The sequence below is a fragment of the Sparus aurata genome, chromosome 4, assembly GCF_900880675.1.
Source record: "Sparus aurata chromosome 4, fSpaAur1.1, whole genome shotgun sequence".
NCBI lineage: Eukaryota > Metazoa > Chordata > Actinopteri > Spariformes > Sparidae > Sparus > Sparus aurata.
Window position 1 is genome coordinate 3,076,683 of NC_044190.1, and position 20,363 is coordinate 3,097,045.

At 39.6% G+C, this 20,363-nt stretch overlaps 2 protein-coding genes across 2 annotated transcripts; both read right to left on the bottom strand.

The window, feature by feature from the left end:
- Positions 1-500: 500 nt before the first annotated feature.
- LOC115580041 (prostaglandin F2 receptor negative regulator-like) lies at positions 501-5,802 on the bottom strand. Its single transcript, XM_030413866.1, has 4 exons — positions 5,595-5,802; positions 5,341-5,459; positions 4,973-5,023; positions 501-4,217 (listed from the first exon to the last, which is right to left on the bottom strand). Exons 1-4 carry the CDS (start codon positions 5,621-5,623, stop codon positions 4,105-4,107), a joined length of 312 nt encoding a protein of 103 aa, XP_030269726.1. The 5' UTR covers positions 5,624-5,802; the 3' UTR covers positions 501-4,104.
- Positions 5,803-8,657: 2,855 nt separating this feature from the next.
- On the bottom strand, positions 8,658-19,622 carry LOC115580364 (uncharacterized). Its single transcript, XM_030414635.1, has 14 exons — positions 19,616-19,622; positions 19,370-19,447; positions 18,409-18,486; positions 17,543-17,620; positions 15,809-15,886; positions 14,849-14,926; positions 13,983-14,060; positions 13,021-13,098; positions 12,155-12,232; positions 11,193-11,270; positions 10,324-10,401; positions 9,955-10,004; positions 9,162-9,227; positions 8,658-9,007 (listed from the first exon to the last, which is right to left on the bottom strand). Exons 1-14 carry the CDS (start codon positions 19,620-19,622, stop codon positions 8,846-8,848), a joined length of 1,065 nt encoding a protein of 354 aa, XP_030270495.1. The 3' UTR covers positions 8,658-8,845.
- Positions 19,623-20,363: the final 741 nt, after the last annotated feature.

Sequence of the window (20,363 nt, forward strand, 5' to 3'; positions counted from 1 at the left end):
CAGGACTGGTGAGCCTTGGACAGTGGCCCTCAGACATCAGCCAGCTGCTGTCGTGGGAATCACCCAGTCAGAGATATTTTCTGAAACTCCACGGAAATATCTGCAGTATCATTATTATAGTTTATGTTGCCTTAAAGAAAAAGTGAAGAGAATGATGTTTTTTCATTTGGCTTTAACATTTTTCAGGCATTTTTTTTGTTAGCTCTGCCTCCGAGAGAAACTGTGCATTAATTAACTCATCATCCCTTTATTCAAGGAAATTAATCTGCACACAAATGAGAAATGCAAAACGAGAAAGTTGTGCTTTTGAGGGGAGTTTAAAGTCTCCGTCTAATCTTTTGTCAAACAATCATTTCTTTCAGATACTGGTGCGATGAAGATGAAGCACACGCTGACATCACTGGGACTGTGGCATCATATCAAAAACTACAACTCATAATCGGTGACAATCGAATAATAACACCATGAAATCACACCACAAAATAAATGAACAAAACAAATACATCTTACAAATCTATTTATTTAAAAAACAGGCTTCATCATACTCATTGCAATAAAACGACAAAATCAAAAGGACCCTGGGGACGTGTTTAGTGGTGTGTACCAATGCTACGTGTGTGTGTGTGTGTGTGTTTGTGTTAGCATTTGGCACAGAGCCCTATTATTCACCTGTGTGCTCAAGTACTGTGTGTGTGTGTGTGTGTGTGTGTGTGTGTGTGTGTGTATTGAAGATAGTGGTAAAACCTATACTGAATACTGCAACAGCACCATCACGGGGGGGGGGGCGCGCGCACACGCACATGCACACACACACTCGCACACACACACACCTGTGGACTGACTGGGTTTATGGAGACTTACTGGGAGTTTCTGAAGTAACTCTCAACATCAATCCAAAAACACACACATTGTATAAATATCCCTCAGAGTGGATCTCAGCTGATTCCCTGCTGAAGGGAACAAATCTGCCTGTTGAGATTCACTCTGAATCAAACCTAACCCCTCTGAACAACTCACAGCAGCCGAATGCAATCTATAAAGGTTTGTGTTGGTGGAATAAACCTGTGAGTATCAGCAGGCAGAGACATCTACACATGTGGGGGTATTGCATTCTGATTGGATTATAGTACTAGTTCACACTGTGTCCTGTCTGCATGCCAGGTGAGCGAATATCTGCCACAAAATCAGTATGATTTCCTGTTTTAGTGTCTTTACTGGCTGGAAGTGACGCAGAGCAGAGCAACATGGAGCGCTGGGTCTGTTCCAGTAGAGAAACGTCTGAAGGTCGCTGTATAAAAAACACGGGTTTTCTGTTTAAAAGTACAAACGTAGAAACATCTTAACAAACTTAAGCCTTGATTACTGGAGAGGTCTCCAGTCTGATGTGCATGATGCGACAGAATGCATTGTAATGATTCAGAGTGGACCCGCAGGCAGTCAGGACACAGTGTTAAACTAATCTCAACTGTTCGCTCTGACTCAGGGTGAAAAAATACATAAGTAGCACTACATCATCATATTGCTCAGAAAGTTCAGACTGTTGCTTATATAACCTCTATAAAACCATTTAAACATCGGATAAAGCCCAGCTGGTTCAGGAGCAACAGGACCGAAGCCTCCTCACTTCGTGTGTGTCGGTGCTGGAACTGTGAGTGTGTGTTCACACAGCCGTCGACATGATACGGCCGTCACAGTTCGTTCATCTGCTGTGCACACACCACAGAGGCTCCACAGAGGTCAGCTGACTCTGAATCTGCAGGTAAAGGCAGAGCTCAGGTCTGACTGCTCACTGTGAGGAAACACTGATCTTCTCTGGACGAGCAGACACCAAACAATCCTAATCAACTGGAAAAGGACAATTTGAGCACTGGGACCATTTTACTGAACTGTTTCTGGATACGTTTCAAGCTAGTAAGCAACTTTTAAGGAACTGCTTGACATTTTGAGAAATACAGTGGCTAAACCAGAAGGGACGATAGAGTCTGCTGACTGGTGATGAGAGTGTAAATTAAGATTTCTATAAGGCATTAGTAAAAAAAAGGGGAAATTAGTTCTTTCAATGCTAAGTGTTACATTTTTGATGGGGCTAGGCTAGCATTTTCCCCCCCCATGTCCTGTCGGCACGGCTAGGCTAACCACAGTTCAAATCTCAAACGTGGATTTCCCAAAATGTTCGACTGCAACTTCAATTCCAATGAAGGCATGTGGTTTTAAAGGAACAGTTCAACATTTAAGCCAATGTGCTGTCTTTTTTAAGATATGTAAAGAAAAAGAGAATCAGATAAGAGGATGACATCGTGTCTCGTGTCTGTGTGCTGTATACAAAGCTGGAGTCAAAGCATGGCTTGGTTAGCTTAGCATAAAGAGTGTAAGCAGGGAGTAACAGCCTCGGCCTGTCCAGAATTCATAAAAATGTCTTCAGAGCACCTCTTATTAACAGTCTCTGATCAACACATTAGTTATGTATCCAGTATCCACGCAGACATTAATGTCAAAATAACAGACAAGAAAACAGATGTTTCCCCCTGCTTCCTGTCTGTATGCTAAGCTAGGCTAACCACATCTTGACTTTAGCTCCATACTTAATGGCTTACTCCACCAACTGAACACATTAAATGTGTAAAACTGGTGGAGTTACCCTTTAATCCACCGACATGAAAGAAAAAAAGTGATAAATGTATTTCCCAAAATGTTTTCCCGTTCCTTAAAAACACAAACTGAAGCAGAGAAACATGCACCGTCTTCCCGCTGCCAACTCTGCGGCTGCTAACAATGGAAGTTAGTGAGTCTGTTGCGCCGCCCACGCTCCCTCGCTGTGAGCACGTGAGAGTCCTAACATTAGTGGAGCGACAGGTGGAGAATCTGGTGTGGGAGACCTTGATGTCGTCCGAAGTGAACCCTGGAAGAGGCTTGTTTGCTTGTTGCTCATGAGCGACATCAGTGTGTCGTTAGAAAACAGTACATGCAACTGTCTCACATACTGGAGCACGGCACTCACACAGGAACACACAGAACAGCTGGATACATTTCTGAATATATCAAAAAAAAAAAAAATTAGAGTGCTTGCTGTCACCACTTTGAGTGGCTTGTTCAAGTGTTGATCTGGCGATATGAACCGAGCACGCGTCTGTTAGTTCAAATATTGGCACCACGTACAGTATATCTCACACACAAACAAACACACACACGGACTGCATATCTCCTTGTAAAGCTTAAAAATCGTCTCTCAGTTTAAAATCTCTCAATTTTCATAAAACTAGAGTTGAGAATAAGGGTAAGTCATTGTCCTCTTGTTAAGGTAAGAATACTCTGGGGTGGAAGTTCTAGTGCAATACCTCACTTGCATTTTCTGGGATTTCTGCAGCCTGCGTGAGCGTGACGTTGAGTCCACGACAGGCGCTCGGCTCGCGCTGCCTCAACCGCCAGACTTTGCGGTTACCACATCAAAAATGTTCAATCAGACGAGTAAATTCACTTCTGTCTCTCCAACCCCAACCACCCCTCGAACTTCCTGTTCTTCCTGAAGAAGAAGAAGAAATCCAGGGGGTGCGGTGGTGTCGATGTTACTTTGACAGACTTCGTTTCTATCAGAACGCAGAGTGGTTGTTCTTAGCAGGGAGCCTCAGCACTGGAAGAAGAAAAAAGGTTGTAGCCTGAGCGCTTCATGTGTTTATCCCTGGTGGTTACAGAGGTGCTCCTTTATTCCCAAGTGGCAGTGATGTCTGAGAGCCTCCTGCTCCTCAAAAATGTAACACCACGTTCTTCAGAGTGTCTCGTGGTGTGATGGTCTTACAAGGGAGCAAATATAGCTGTGTACAAAAAAAAAAAAAAAAGAAATCACTGGAAGCGCCACAGATTTGAATGGGTCTTCATAGAAACTGAAGTCTCAAAAGGCTATAAGTCCCCCGCTCCACCACTGCAGAGCCGGAGAGTTCAATTCAACGGGTCAGGCTTCCGTCTCCAGAACGACGCGCCGCTTTATTCCCAACGTCCCTCACCCGGAAACAACTGGGTGTCCCAGAAATCGTCCGTGGGCGTGTGTCTGTTGTGTGTGTGGTGTTTCCTGTGAGCGCTGCAGTGTGTGGGTGCGGGGGAAAGTGTTTGTCAGTCCATCTCCAGGTCCATCAGTTTGTTGCGTGAGCGTGGAGTGTGCGTGGTGTTGCGGCAGCAGCACTGGGCGCAGACCAGACCCAGGACCAGAGAGAAGAGGCCCACACCTGGAGACACAGGACGGGGGGGGAGACATGGATCACACATCAGACGACAGGACAAACACCTCTACTGATTTTAATTTGGTATGGTGTAGGAGACTGTATATGCTCCTAGATATCATGATATGTCCTACGTGTTGTTCACTTACTAACAGTGGAGTGATTTTCTGAACCTAGACTGTTCTACATGTTCTAATACTTGCTTTTTCTTCAGTCTGAGCGGCTGTTAGCATCTGAAAACAGTATTTTGAGACACTACTCTAACACTTACAGCCGCAGTACTACTGCTACACCAACAACTGACACTACATCTGCTTAGAAGCTAAGATCATCTTTATTAAAAGCAGCTGGGGATGTCCTCTTTACAACATCAGCCTCTGTGCCAATTAAGGCATATTTTATTGATTGCTATCGGGCTATACTGAGGCCAATAAAATTCAGGTCTTTGTCTTATTTAAATCCACTGTGGACCGACAATGCCAGCTGTCACACACACGTGTCCTAAATAAGCGCCAGCACAATCAGCTAGTCAAGTTCAGAGTCGCACCAAATGAGCCGAGTGAACCAAGGAAGCTCACTGTTAGCTATTTTCAGGACATCGTGCTGCTGCTCGTGGCTGAAAACTAGATTTAAACACCAGTGATCTGTTTGTGCTACCACGACGTTCAGTGAGGTAGCTCATGAAAACAGACTTTAGTAGTTGGTCAGTGTCACACACACACATTGTCACTGTTACATTAGAGTGTTGATGGTTACGTTACCTAATGAGGCTGATAGACCGTATAAGAGAGGTAACTTCAGGGACTCCCACACTGCAGAAGGGACAGAAAGAGAGATGTACACTTAACAGGGGCAAATAATATCAAAATGACATCATTTTACATTTCATGTATAAATATGTGAATGTTCATTGTAATCTCATGTCCACAGTAATGCGTCTGTGTCTGTCTGTTCCGGCCTTCGATCCATACTCATCTGCTGTTTTCCAGTAGAATAATTACAAAACAGCAATTTGTCAAAAAAACAAAACAAAACAGAAAATGCTTAAAACTAAAAGTCAACTGTATCAAAATCAGTGTGGTCGTGGTATATGTGTGAAGTGTGATCGAGTCCATCACACACGCCTCACCAGCAAATCGGACTGTCAGGAAGATACGAGAAGACGTCAGATCTCCAGCCTGAGTCCAGGCTCCTGTTGAAGCCGACAGGTACCAAGGAGTGGCCATGCAGTGATACTCACCGCTGTCACTGGAGACACACACACACACACACACACACACACACACACACACACACACACACACACACACACACAGTAAGACACTGCAGCTCAGATTGTGGTTGTTATAATAATGAAACACTGTCTCTCACTCTCTCTCTCACCTGTCCTGAGTTCCATGAATGTTCAACATGTAGGTGTGTGTGTCTTTGCGCTCTATTGAAATGTCACTAGATGAGTTGCGGGCTTCTTTCCTCACAACTCCAAAGCGGTCGACACTGGCCACCTGGGTCGTCGTCTCTCCACCACGCAGCCTGGTGAAAAACCAACGCACCTCGTACGCCAGGTCATCTGAGACAGACAGAAAGGGAGGGGGACAGGGGGAGAGAGATGGTTAAGTAGAGCTGTGATATATTTTTGAAAAAAGCTGTGGGCTTGGTAAAAGGCATATTTTCCAATTTTGTTTAAAGCGGCTTCTGCCTGCTTCAAGAATTTATGCAACACTAGGCTACACCCACCATACACCTCCACCATCTCCACCCTAGAAACATGGATTCAAGTTATACTGCTTTCTCAAGATCACCTAATATTGAAAATGCATCTTTCCAGACTTCAACATATGTGTTTGTAGCTGAACAGTAAGAGAACAGTAGTTCAACCAGTGAGGAACTCCTGCAGACTGTCTGTTTGACAGACAAACACTGGCGGCTCCTCATGATGTTAGCATAGCTGCTGCAGCATCAGCTCTGTCAGAAGTGGAGAGCTTATTTCATTGAAGGATTCCATTTATGTTACATTTGTTTTCCCCATATGTTACACTTTATGTTATACTATATGTTGCACTATGTTACATATCATGTTACTCTATATATTGCACTTTATATTGCACTATAAATTGCACTAAATATTACACTATATGTTTACTATATATTACACTATACATTTACTTTATATTACACTATATGTTATACTATATGTTACAATATATGTTATACTATACGTTACACTGTGTTATACTATATGTTACAATATATGTTATACTATATGTTACACTGTGTGTTATACTATGTTACAATATATGTTATACTATATGTTACACTGTGTGTTATACTATGTTACAATATATGTTATACTATATGTTACACTATGTGTTACAATATGTTATACTATATGTTACACTATGTTATACTATATGTTACACTATGTGTTGCACTATATGTTACACTATATGTTACACTTTATGTTACACTATATGTTACACTATATGTTACACTATATGTTACACTATATGTTACACTATGTTATACTATGTGTTGCACTGTGTTGCACTATATGTTACACTATATATGAGAGATAGTTAAAAGATGGGTTAGTTATGGAGAAGAGAGGCGTTTCATTTGTTAGCTTGGGAAAGGCTTGACTGTTGATAGATTTGTGATAACTTTATCGGCTGTATTTTTCAGTTTCTCTGACTTGTGCAGGACGACATCACCACTGATGAGGCACTGTTTCCCTTGAAGCAGCCATTTCTCAGAAGGCTAAAGTGCCTGTTTGGTGGATTCGGTGAGCAGCCTTTGTTGACATTTACATAAATAGTAATGTCAAACTGCTGCAAATGATGAGGATAAATGTGGAAAGATCTACATTTATCATCATCATCATCATCATCATCAACATGGTGGTCCAATATAAATGACCCATACGAGTCAAAAACACTTTAACATGACTGCTAACCACTTTAAAAGTCAATACTGTGGAAGTTTCAAAATGCTCAGTCCATGTAGAAATGCTCACATCCTGTATTCAGATACTGTGTCTTTAAACCAGCTGTCAGTACTTGTAAGGTTGTGATGTCACAACTGTACAGTCACTTCCCTCAGCCACGCCCCCAGGACAGCTGTGGTTGCAAAAACACTGACAGAGCTGATATGGAAACACAGTGGACGGTGCCTGCTCAGGCCTGTGACAGCTGGCCAATCAGAGCAGAGTGGGCTTTTCAGTAGGAGGGCATTAAAGACAGGGTGAATAGAGGTGCTACAGCAGTGGAAAGTATGAGAGAACAACGTGTTTTTTGAACATTAAAGCATGTAAACATTTAAAAATATTAAACCTTAAAACAACATAATATGGGAAGTTTCCACATGCTATTACTAGAAATATAGACTAGGTTTCATAATTACAGAGAAGACTTATTGCAGTTATTACATTGTGGAAATTGAGGGAGAGTATGTTATTTTTGGATCTACATTGTAGCCCTAATTTCACTATGATGACAGAACAGAAGGAGATAACCGAAAACCAGGAAATTCAGTTCAAACCAACATAACAACGCCATTATAAGCTCATTAAAACACACACTCGCATCACAGACACACACGCTGCCTGCCGCGTCTTCTCCAACAGTCAGAGGAAAGATGGGAAGAGACAGGGAGATGGAAGTGCAACAAAAAAAGAGGATAGTGATGACAAAAGAAAGAAAACGAGGACAAGAGAGAATTTGTGATAATAGATGTAATCTTTGGAAAGGGAGGCGATCGAGCTCATTATTTCCAAGAGCAAAATGGAGAGAGAGAGGGAGAGAGAGAGACAGAGAGAGAGAGAGAGACAGACAGACAGAAAGACAGAGTGAGAGAGAGTAAAGCACAAACTAGTCATTAGTCTGTCAGGGAGAGAGGGACTATTAGCACTGTACCTCCTACATGCACACACACACACACACACACACACACACATACGTGTTTTCGGGACATATCGGTACATAAGACAAAAATGTGAAAAATGGGAACATGCCTTTCCCAAGGTCCTAGAGGCTGGGGAATCAAAGTGTTTCTTCCCCATGCTTCCAGGAATATGCCCATCTGTTGAGATTTTGGCTAGGGCAAACTTTTGGTCAAACCTGATTTTAATGCTACTTGTGAGGACACTGTCAGGTTTATGTGACTTATAGGTGCAATAAAATCACACACTGATATTTCATGTTTATGTGAATTGTGAAACCCATGGATACACACAAAATTTTCATGTATACATGACTTATAAAGACTAGGAAAGGGTAGGGTCTGTATTATTACCTTGGCTCCTGTTGGATATGTTTGAAATACCTATATAATAGACACAGGTGTACAATAGTCATGCTCATCAGTCAGGTAACCTTTGACAGAAATTATTATTATTATTATTGTATTGCATTTATAAATTTTGTAGTACATGTTCATGTGAATAAAGACATGGAACACTTTCTGCCATTTTTTCTTTTTTAATTGCTGGCAAAATATGTCAATTGAAACAGAACAGAAAATACAGAAATCTTGCCTCCAGGGAATTGTTACTGCAACTCATCACTGAAGTGCTATGACTGCTGCTTCTCAGTGACAAACTTAAACTTGTAGGTTTCTCTCCCCACTGTGTACTGTAGCTATCCCCACTGGCATGTCCTTGAACAATTTTTGGGAGCAAGAGATTCTGTGATTCTCAGTTCGTTACTACAGAGACTTGTGTCTGAGGAATTGCCACCTGAGTCTGGAACATAGTCAATATCTTCATAATCTGTACAATCTGAAGATTCATCAGTAGAGATCTGAAGGAAAAAGGAGAAAAAAGCCAGGTTATCATTCCCCATACAGTACCATCACATATTGTAAGTGATGACTTGTAAGAGATGAGTCATTAAAAACATGAAATTGAATTGCATTGGATTACTAATACATTCACTACTGTGTCGTATACATTACCTGGTCACTTAAGCTTGCAGAGTTTCCATCATGAAATCCACCATCATCGACCAAGGGATGTTCAACCTTTAAAACCATTATTAATACTGTAAATACAATTGACTAAATAGACATTTTCACCCCAGTTATATTAAAGTGGAAATGTTTAAATGATTTAAATAACACTTTGAAAATATTTTGCCTCACATACCTACCTATGATGACATACTATTAAGACAATAATCCCTAAACCACAACACATCTCAGTGTGCGATTTGATGTTGATGGTGTATGATATAAAGGAGAACAATGCATAGCATGAAATTTTTCGTTACTATGACTCACCTATCGCATAGAAGTATAACTAATATTTTGAGAGAAAAAATCTGTTGCAACTTTGTCTTTCAAACATGGTGCATGAACTGGAAACAACAAGTGAATGAGAAAAAATCTGCTAGGCCCATGGAGGTTCTTGTAAAATAAATACCTTGAAAAGAATTAATTTGCATATGACCGTATGACCTATTTGCGTACTCACAGAATTATTCATTCTGGTTAACAGACTCAAAATCATCTGCCTCTCTCTCTCAAATATCTTTTTCTTGGCCTCATCGTAACGTTCCTCACACCGAGCATGATGCCGCTTTAGATTTTGCAGATGGCGGCTTGCTCTTGACTGTCCATATCAAGAATTAAATGTAAAAAACCTTAGTCCTAGTTAAGATTATACAATATTTCCTCAAATAGTGAATACCCTCAGTAAAAGAACATAACATTTTTGAATGAAGGAGAAGAAGGCAGCTGTCTTACTTGCCTTGCAGTAGCTGTCTGGTGGAAGGAGACACCTCCAGTGGTCTGGCTGACCTTAATTGAAATGACAGAGATTCATTATTTGTTTGAGATTACACAGAACTGTAACTAAAAATTATGATGCAATTAATTATAGCAAAACTAGAAATAATAGTGGTTCTAACTTCTTCTGTTGTTGTCAAAGAAAGCTCTAAACCCTACACTGATGTAAATTGATCTACTTCCCCAGAAATCCAATGGTGATATCGATGATATTGTGAACATTTAAAAAAAACTGATTGTTTTGATACAGTGAAAGGGCATTTCATGTATGCACGGGGGCCAACTGAGATATCTACTTAATTCCAAATAGAATAAATTAATGTGTAATTACCTGTTGGAAAGATGAAGTGGATCTCTTGCTCATATCTTGGTCTGCAGAAAGTTGAGTAAGGATCTGAACGCTTGATGTCTGCAACAAAACACAACAATACAGTGTCAGACATATTCTCTACTATAAATCCTGACTAATTAATAGACAAATGATCATACTTGCTTCAGTGAACATAATTCACAGCATGATCTAGGCTCATTATGCCAAACTCTATAGAAACTGCTAACACTGTTCATCATCTGCTACCCAAAAATATGAGGACATGTAACACACACTGTACAGTCGTTGGGTCAGACAATATGGGGACATCACCTGAAACACACTCAAGTCTGTCACATCCTAAAACAATATGGGGACATGGTACACACTCTCTACAGTCGTTGGGTCAGACAATATGGGGACATCAACTGAAACACACTCAAGTCTTTCACAGCCTAAAACAATATGATGACATGACGACTGAACACATATAGAGTCCATGTTCCTGACTTCAAACATCTTCTGTTGTTGTCAAAGAAAGATCTAAACCCTACACTGATGTGAAATGATCTGCATCCCCAGAAATCCAATCATGCAAACTAATCAGCAGATGTAAGATGGACAAAAATATCAGCAAAAAGGACTAAAAATAAAGAATTTTGTGAGAATAAAGATTAATTTGATGCTTTAAGGGGAAGTCAGCGCTAACAAATGGTATAGCCAATTTCTTTCTGCTACGCTATTCAAAAACAGGTGATGTTAATATTGATATTGTGAACATTTCACACAAACTGATTGTTTTAATACAGTGAAAGGGCATTTCATGTATGCAATGGAGCCAAATGAGACATCTACTTAATTCCAAATGGAACAAATTAATGTGTAATTACCTGTTGGAAGGATGAAGTGGATCTCTCGCTCGCTTCTTGGTCTACAGAAGGTTGAGTCAGGATCTGAACACTTGGTGTCTGCAACAAAACACAAAAATACAGTGTCAGACATATTCTCTACTATAAATCCTGACAAATTAATGAACAAATGATCATACTCGTTTCGGTGAACATAATTCACAGGAGGATCTAGGCGCATTATGCCAAACTCTATAGAAACTGCTAACACTGTACATCATCTGCTACCCAACAATATGAGGACATGTAACACACACTCTACAGTCGTTGGGTCAGACAATATGGGGACATCACCTGAAACACACTCAGTCTTTCAGAGCCTATAACAATATGGGGACATGGTACACACTCTCTACAGTCGTTGGGTCAGACAATATGGGGACATCACCTGAAACACACTCAGTCTTTCACAGCCTATAACAATATGGGGACATGGTACACACTCTCTACAGTCGTTGGGTCAGACAATATGGGGACATCACCTGAAACACACTCAAGTCTTTCACAGCCTAAAACAATATGGGGACATGACGACTGAACACATATAGAGTCCATGTTCCTGACTTCAAACTTCTTCTGTTGTTGTCAAAGAAAGCTCTAAACCCTACACTGATGTGAAATGATCTGCATCCCCAGAAATCCAATCATGTAAACTGATCAGCAGATCAAACATGGACAAAAACATTAGCAAAAAGGACTAAAAATGAAGAATTTTGTGAGAATAAAGATTAATTAGATGCTTTAAGGGGAAGTTAGAGCTAACAAATGGTATAGCCAATTTCTCTCTGCTCAGCTATTCACAAACAAGTAATGCTAACACCGATATCGTGAACATTTCACACAAACTGATTGTTTTAATACAGTGAAAGGGCATTTCATATATACATTGGAGCCAACAGAGACATAGACTTAATTCCAAATAGAATACATTAATGTGTAATTACCTGTTGGAAGGATGAAGTGGATCTCATGCTCACTTCTTGGTCTGTAGAAGGTTGAGTCAGGATCTGAACACTTGGTGTCTGCAACAAAACACAACAATACAGTGTCAGACATATTCTCTACTATAAATCCTGACTAATTAATAAACAAATTATCATACTTGTTTCAGTAAACATAATTCACAGGAGGATCTAGGCTCATTATGCCAAACTCTATAGAAACTGCTAACACTGTACATCATCTGCTACCCAACAATATGAGGACATGTAACACACACTCTACAGTCGATGGGTCAGACAATATGGGGACATCACCTGAAACACACTCAGTCTTTCACAGCCTAAAACAATATGAGGACATGTAGCACACGCTCTACATTCGATGGGTCAGACCATGAGGACATCAACTGAAACACACTCAAGTCTTTCACAGCCTAAAACAATATGATGACATGACGACTGAACACATATAGAGTCCATGTTCCTGACTTCAAACTTATTCTGTTGTTGTCAAAGAAAGCTCTAAACCCTACACTGATGTGAAATGATCTGCATCCCCAGAAATCCAATCATGTAAACTGATCAACAGTTGTAACATGGACAAAAATATAACCAAAAAGGACTAAAAATAAAGAATGTTGTGAGAATAAAGATTAATTTGATGCTTTAAGGGGAAGTCAGAGCTAACAAATGGTATAGCCAATTTCTTTCTGCTACGCTATTCAAAAACAGGTGATGCTAATATTGATATTGTGAACATTTCACACAAACTGATTGTTTTAATACAGTGAAAGGGCATTTCATGTATGCAATGGAGCCAAATGAGACATCTACTTAATTCCAAATGGAACAAATTAATGTGTAATTACCTGTTGGAAGGATGAAGTGGATCTCTCGCTCGCTTCTTGGTCTACAGAAGGTTGAGTCAGGATCTGAACACTTGGTGTCTGCAACAAAACACAAAAATACAGTGTCAGACATATTCTGTACTATAAATCCTGACAAATTAATGAACAAATGATCATACTCGTTTCGGTGAACGTAATTCACAGGAGGATCTAGGCGCATTATGCCAAACTCTATAGAAACTGCTAACACTGTACATCATCTGCTACCCAACAATATGAGGACATGTAACACACACTCTACAGTCGTTGGGTCAGACAATATGGGGACATCACCTGAAACACACTCAGTCTTTCAGAGCCTATAACAATATGGGGACTTGGTACACACTCTCTACAGTCGTTGGGTCAGACAATATGGGGACATCACCTGAAACACACTCAGTCTTTCACAGCCTATAACAATATGGGGACATGGTACACACTCTCTACAGTCGTTGGGTCAGACAATATGGGGACATCACCTGAAACACACTCAAGTCTTTCACAGCCTAAAACAATATGGGGACATGACGACTGAACACATATAGAGTCCATGTTCCTGACTTCAAACTTCTTCTGTTGTTGTCAAAGAAAGCTCTAAACCCTACACTGATGTGAAATGATCTGCATCCCCAGAAATCCAATCATGTAAACTGATCAGCAGATCAAACATGGACAAAAACATTAGCAAAAAGGACTAAAAATGAAGAATTTTGTGAGAATAAAGATTAATTAGATGCTTTAAGGGGAAGTTAGAGCTAACAAATGGTATAGCTAATTTCTCTCTGCTCAGCTATTCACAAACAAGTAATGCTAACACCGATATCGTGAACATTTCACACAAACTGATTGTTTTAATACAGTGAAAGGGCATTTCATATATACATTGGAGCCAACAGAGACATAGACTTAATTCCAAATAGAATACATTAATGTGTAATTACCTGTTGGAAGGATGAAGTGGATCTCATGCTCACTTCTTGGTCTGTAGAAGGTTGAGTCAGGATCTGAACACTTGGTGTCTGCAACAAAACACAACAATACAGTGTCAGACATATTCTCTACTATAAATCCTGACTAATTAATAAACAAATTATCATACTTGTTTCAGTAAACATAATTCACAGGAGGATCTAGGCTCATTATGCCAAACTCTATAGAAACTGCTAACACTGTACATCATCTGCTACCCAACAATATGAGGACATGTAACACACACTCTACAGTCGATGGGTCAGACAATATGGGGACATCACCTGAAACACACTCAGTCTTTCACAGCCTAAAACAATATGAGGACATGTAGCACACGCTCTACATTCGATGGGTCAGACCATGAGGACATCAACTGAAACACACTCAAGTCTTTCACAGCCTAAAACAATATGAGGACATGACGACTGAACACATATAGAGTCCATGTTCCTGACTTCAAACTTATTCTGTTGTTGTCAAAGAAAGCTCTAAACCCTACACTGATGTGAAATGATCTGCATCCCCAGAAATCCAATCATGTAAACTGATCAACAGTTGTAACATGGACAAAAATATAACCAAAAAGGACTAAAAATGAAGAATTTTGTGAGAATAAAGATTAATTTGATGCTTTAAGGGGAAGTCAGAGCTAACAAATGGTATAGCCAATTTCTTTCTGCTACGCTATTCAAAAACAGGTGATGCTAATATTGATATTGTGAACATTTCACACAAACTGATTGTTTTAATACAGTGAAAGGGCATTTCATGTATGCAATGGAGCCAAATGAGACATCTACTTAATTCCAAATGGAACAAATTAATGTGTAATTACCTGTTGGAAGGATGAAGTGGATCTCTCGCTCGCTTCTTGGTCTACAGAAGGTTGAGTCAGGATCTGAACACTTGGTGTCTGCAACAAAACACAAAAATACAGTGTCAGACATATTCTGTACTATAAATCCTGACAAATTAATGAACAAATGATCATACTCGTTTCGGTGAACGTAATTCACAGGAGGATCTAGGCGCATTATGCCAAACTCTATAGAAACTGCTAACACTGTACATCATCTGCTACCCAACAATATGAGGACATGTAACACACACTCTACAGTCGTTGGGTCAGACAATATGGGGACATCACCTGAAACACACTCAGTCTTTCAGAGCCTATAACAATATGGGACTTGGTACACACTCTCTACAGTCGTTGGGTCAGACAATATGGGGACATCACCTGAAACACACTCAGTCTTTCACAGCCTATAACAATATGGGGACATGGTACACACTCTCTACAGTCGTGGGTCAGACAATATGGGGACATCACCTGAAACACACTCAAGTCTTTCACAGCCTAAAACAATATGGGGACATGACGACTGAACACATATAGAGTCCATGTTCCTGACTTCAAACTTCTTCTGTTGTTGTCAAAGAAAGCTCTAAACCCTACACTGATGTGAAATGATCTGCATCCCCAGAAATCCAATCATGTAAACTGATCAGCAGATCAAACATGGACAAAAACATTAGCAAAAAGGACTAAAAATGAAGAATTTTGTGAGAATAAAGATTAATTAGATGCTTTAAGGGGAAGTTAGAGCTAACAAATGGTATAGCCAATTTCTCTCTGCTCAGCTATTCACAAACAAGTAATGCTAACACCGATATCGTGAACATTTCACACAAACTGATTGTTTTAATACAGTGAAAGGGCATTTCATATATACATTGGAGCCAACAGAGACATAGACTTAATTCCAAATAGAATAAATTAATGTGTAATTACCTGTTGGAAGGATGAAGTGGATCTCATGCTCACTTCTTGGTCTGCAGAAAGTTGAGTCAGGATCTGAACACTTGGTGTCTGCAACAAAACACAACAATACAGTGTCAGACATATTCTCTACTATAAATCCTGACTAATTAATAAACAAATTATCATACTTGTTTCAGTAAACATAATTCACAGGAGGATCTAGGCTCATTATGCCAAACTCTATAGAAACTGCTAACACTGTACAGCATCTGCTACCCAACATTATGAGGACACGTAACACACACTCTACAGTCGATGGGTCAGACAATATGGGGACATCACCTGAAACACACTTATGTCTTTCACAGCCTAAAACAATATGAGGACATGACGACTGAACACATATAGAGTCCATGTTCCTGACTTCTAACATCTTCTGTTGTTGTCAAAGAAAGCTCTAAACCCCACACTGATGTGAAATGATCTACATCCCCCGAAATCCAATCATGTAAACTGATCAGCAGATGTAACATGGACAAAAACATCAGCAAGAAGGACTAAAAATAAAGAATTTTGTGAGAATAAAGATCAATTTGATGCTTTCAGGGGAAGTTAGTGCCAACAAATGGTATAGCCAATTTCTTTCTGCTACGCTATTCAAAAACAGGTGATGCCAATATTGATATTGTGAACATTCACACAAACTGATTGCTTTAATACAGTGAAAGGGCATTTCATGTATGTAATGGAGCCAACTGAGACATCTACTTAATTCCAAATAGAATAAATTAATGTGTAATTACCTGTTGGAAGGATGAAGTGGATCTCTTGCTCACTTCTTGGTCTGCAGAAGGTTGAGTCAGGATCTGAACACTTGTTGTCTGCAACAAAACGCAACAATACAGTGTCAGACATATTCTGTACTATAAATCCTGACTAATTAATGAACAAATTATCATACTTGTTTCAGTAAACATAATTCACAGTATGATCTATGCGCATTATGCCAAACTCTATAGAAACTGCTAACACTGTACAGCATCTGCTACCCAACATTATGAGGATACGTAACACACACTCTACAGTCGTTGGGTCAGACAATATGAAGACATCACCTGAAACACACTCAAGTCTGTCACAGCCTAAAACAATATGAGGACATGTAACACACACTCTACAGTCGTTGGGTCAGACAATATGGGGACATCACCTGAAACACACTCAGTCTTTCACAGCCTAAAACAATATGAGGACATGGTACACACGCTCTACAGTCGATGGGTCAGACCATGAGGACATCAACTGAAACACACTCATGTCTTTCACAGCCTAAAACAATATGAGGACATGACGACTGAACACATATAGAGTCCATGTTCCTGACTTCTAACTTCTTCTGTTGTTGTCAAAGAAAGCTCTAAACCCCACACTGATGTGAAATGATCTGCATCCCTAGAAATCCAATCATGTCAACTGATCAGCAGATCTAAAATGGACAAAAACATCAGCAAAAAGGACTAAAAATGAAGAATTTTGTGAGATTAAAGATTAATTTGATGCTTTAAGGGGAAGTTAGAGCTAACAAATGGTATAGCCAATTTCTTTCTGCTAAGCTATTCAAAAACAAGTCATGCTAACATTGTTATTGTGACCATTTTAAACAAATTGATTGTTTTAATACAGTGAAAGGGCATTTCATGTATACACTGGAGCCAACTGAGACATCTACTTAATTCCAAATAGAATAAATGAATGTGTAATTACCTGTTGGAAGGATGAAGTGGATCTCTCGCTTGCTTCTTAGTCTGTAGAAGGTTGAGTCAGGATCTGAACACTTGGTGTCTGCAACAAAACACAACAATACAGTGTCAGACATATTCTGTACTATAAATCCTGACAAATTAATGAACAAATGATCATACTTGTTTCGGTGAACGTAATTCACAGGAGGATCTAGGCGCATTATGCCAAACTCCATAGAAACTGCTAACACTGTACATCATCTGCTACCCAACAATATGAGGACATGTAACACACACTCTACAGTCGTTGGGTCAGACAATATGGGGACATCACCTGAAACACACTCAGTCTTTCACAGCCTAAAACAATATGGGGACATGTAGCACACGCTCTACATTCGATGGGTCAGACCATGAGGACATCAACTGAAACACACTCAAGTCTTTCACAGCCTAAAACAATATGAGGACATGACGACTGAACACATATAGAGTCCATGTTCCTGACTTCAAACATCTTCTGTTGTTGTCAAAGAAAGATCTAAACCCTACACTGATGTGAAATGATCTGCATCCCCAGAAATCCAATCATGCAAACTAATCAGCAGATGTAAGATGGACAAAAATATCAGCAAAAAGGACTAAAAATAAAGAATTTTGTGAGAATAAAGATTAATTTGATGCTTTAAGGGGAAGTCAGCGCTAACAAATGGTATAGCCAATTTCTTTCTGCTACGCTATTCAAAAACAGGTGATGCTAATATTGATATTGTGAACATTTCACACAAACTGATTGTTTTAATACAGTGAAAGGGCATTTCATGTATGCACTGGAGCCAACTGAGACATCTACTTAATTCCAAATGGAACAAATGAATGTGTAATTACCTGTTGGAAGGATGAAGTGGATCTCTCGCTTGCTTCTTGGTCTGTAGAAGGTTGAGTCAGGATCTGAACACTTGGTGTCTGCAACAAAACACAACAATACAGTGTCAGACATATTCTGTACTATAAATCCTGACAAATTAATGAACAAATGATCATACTTGTTTCGGTGAACGTAATTCACAGGAGGATCTAGGCGCATTATGCCAAACTCCATAGAAACTGCTAACACTGTACATCATCTGCTACCCAACAATATGAGGACATGTAACACACACTCTACAGTCGTTGGGTCAGACAATATGGGGACATCACCTGAAACACACTCAGTCTTTCACAGCCTAAAACAATATGAGGACTTGGTACACACTCTCTACAGTCGATGGGTCAGACAATATGGGGACATCAACTGAAACACACTCAAGTCTTTCACAGCCTAAAACAATATGGGGACATGTAGCACACGCTCTACATTCGATGGGTCAGACCATGAGGACATCAACTGAAACACACTCAAGTCTTTCACAGCCTAAAACAATATGGGGACATGACGACTGAACACATATAGAGTCCATGTTCCTGACTTCAAACATCTTCTGTTGTTGTCAAAGAAAGATCTAAACCCTACACTGATGTGAAATGATCTGCATCCCCAGAAATCCAATCATGCAAACTGATCAGCAGATCTAACATGGACAAAAACATTAGCAAAAAGGACTAAAAATGAAGAATTTTGTGAGAATAAAGATTAATTAGATGCTTTAAGGGGAAGTTAGAGCTAACAAATGGTATAGCCAATTTCTCTCTGCTCAGCTATTCAAAAACAAGTAATGCCAACATTGATATTGTGAACATTTCACACAAACTGATTGTTTTAATACAGTGAAAGGGCATTTCATGTATGCAATGGAGCCAACTGAGACATCTACTTAATTCCAAATAGAACAAATTAATGTGTAATTACCTGTTGGAAGGATGAAGTGGATCTCTCGCTTGCTTCTTGGTCTGTAGAAGGTTGAGTCAGGATCTGAACACTTGGTGTCTGCAACAAAACACAACAATACAGTGTCAGACATATTCTCTACTATAAATCCTGACTAATTAATGAACAAATGATCATACTTGTTTCAGTAAACATAATTCACAGGAGGATCTAGGCTCATTATGCCAAACTCTATAGAAACTGCTAACACTGTACAGCATCTGCTACCCAACATTATGAGGACACGTAACACACACTCTACAGTCGTTGGGTCAGACAATATGGGGACATCAACTGAAACACACTCAAGTCTTTCACAGCCTAAAACAATATGAGGACATGACGACTGAACACATATAGAGTCCATGTTCCTGACTTCTAGCTTCTTCTGTTTTTGTCAAAGAAAGCTCTAAACCCCACACTGTTGTGAAATGATCTACACACCCCAAAATCCAATTATGTAAACTGATCAGCAGATGTAACATGCACAAAAACGTTAGCAAAAAGGACTACAAATGAAGAATTTTGTGAGAATAAAGATCAATTTGATGCTTTAAGGGGAGGTTAGAGCTAACAAATGGTATAGCTAATTTCTTTCTGCTAAGCCATTCAAAAACAAGTAAGACTAACATTGATATTGTGAACATTTCACACAAACTGATTGTTTTGATACAGTGAAAGGGCATTTCATGTATGCACTGGGCCCAACTGAGACATCTACTTAATTCCAAATAGAACAAATTAATGTGTAATTACCTGTCTGGCTCTTCTTTTTGACATGCTCTTTCCTTCATGTACTCCTCAACCTGCAAACATGTAGATGAGAAGATGACAAAAAGTCAACGAGACCAGTACTTATTTGAATCATAGAGGACTTTTAAATGGTATTATTCATAACTCATTTGCTGATCATGCTAATAGATCAGTGTAAACTCTGTGCAAATGTCATTAAACATTAAAACACTTTAACAAATAA

Excerpts from the sequence above, each read along its gene's own strand:
- LOC115580041 (XM_030413866.1), bottom strand. The coding sequence starts at position 5,623 with ATGTTGAACATTCATGGAACTCAGGACAG. Across the intron at positions 5,460-5,594 it reads ATTCATGGAACTCAGGACAG|TGACAGCGGTGAGTATCACT; the intron begins GTGAGAGAGAGA and ends GTGTGTCTCCAG. Across the intron at positions 4,218-4,972 it reads CGGTCTATCAGCCTCATTAG|GTGTGGGCCTCTTCTCTCTG; the intron begins GTAACGTAACCA and ends CTGTGTCTCCAG.
- LOC115580364 (XM_030414635.1), bottom strand. Across the intron at positions 14,927-15,808 it reads CCACTTCATCCTTCCAACAG|ACACCAAGTGTTCAGATCCT; the intron begins GTAATTACACAT and ends GTTTTGTTGCAG. Across the intron at positions 11,271-12,154 it reads CCACTTCATCCTTCCAACAG|ACACCAAGTGTTCAGATCCT; the intron begins GTAATTACACAT and ends GTTTTGTTGCAG.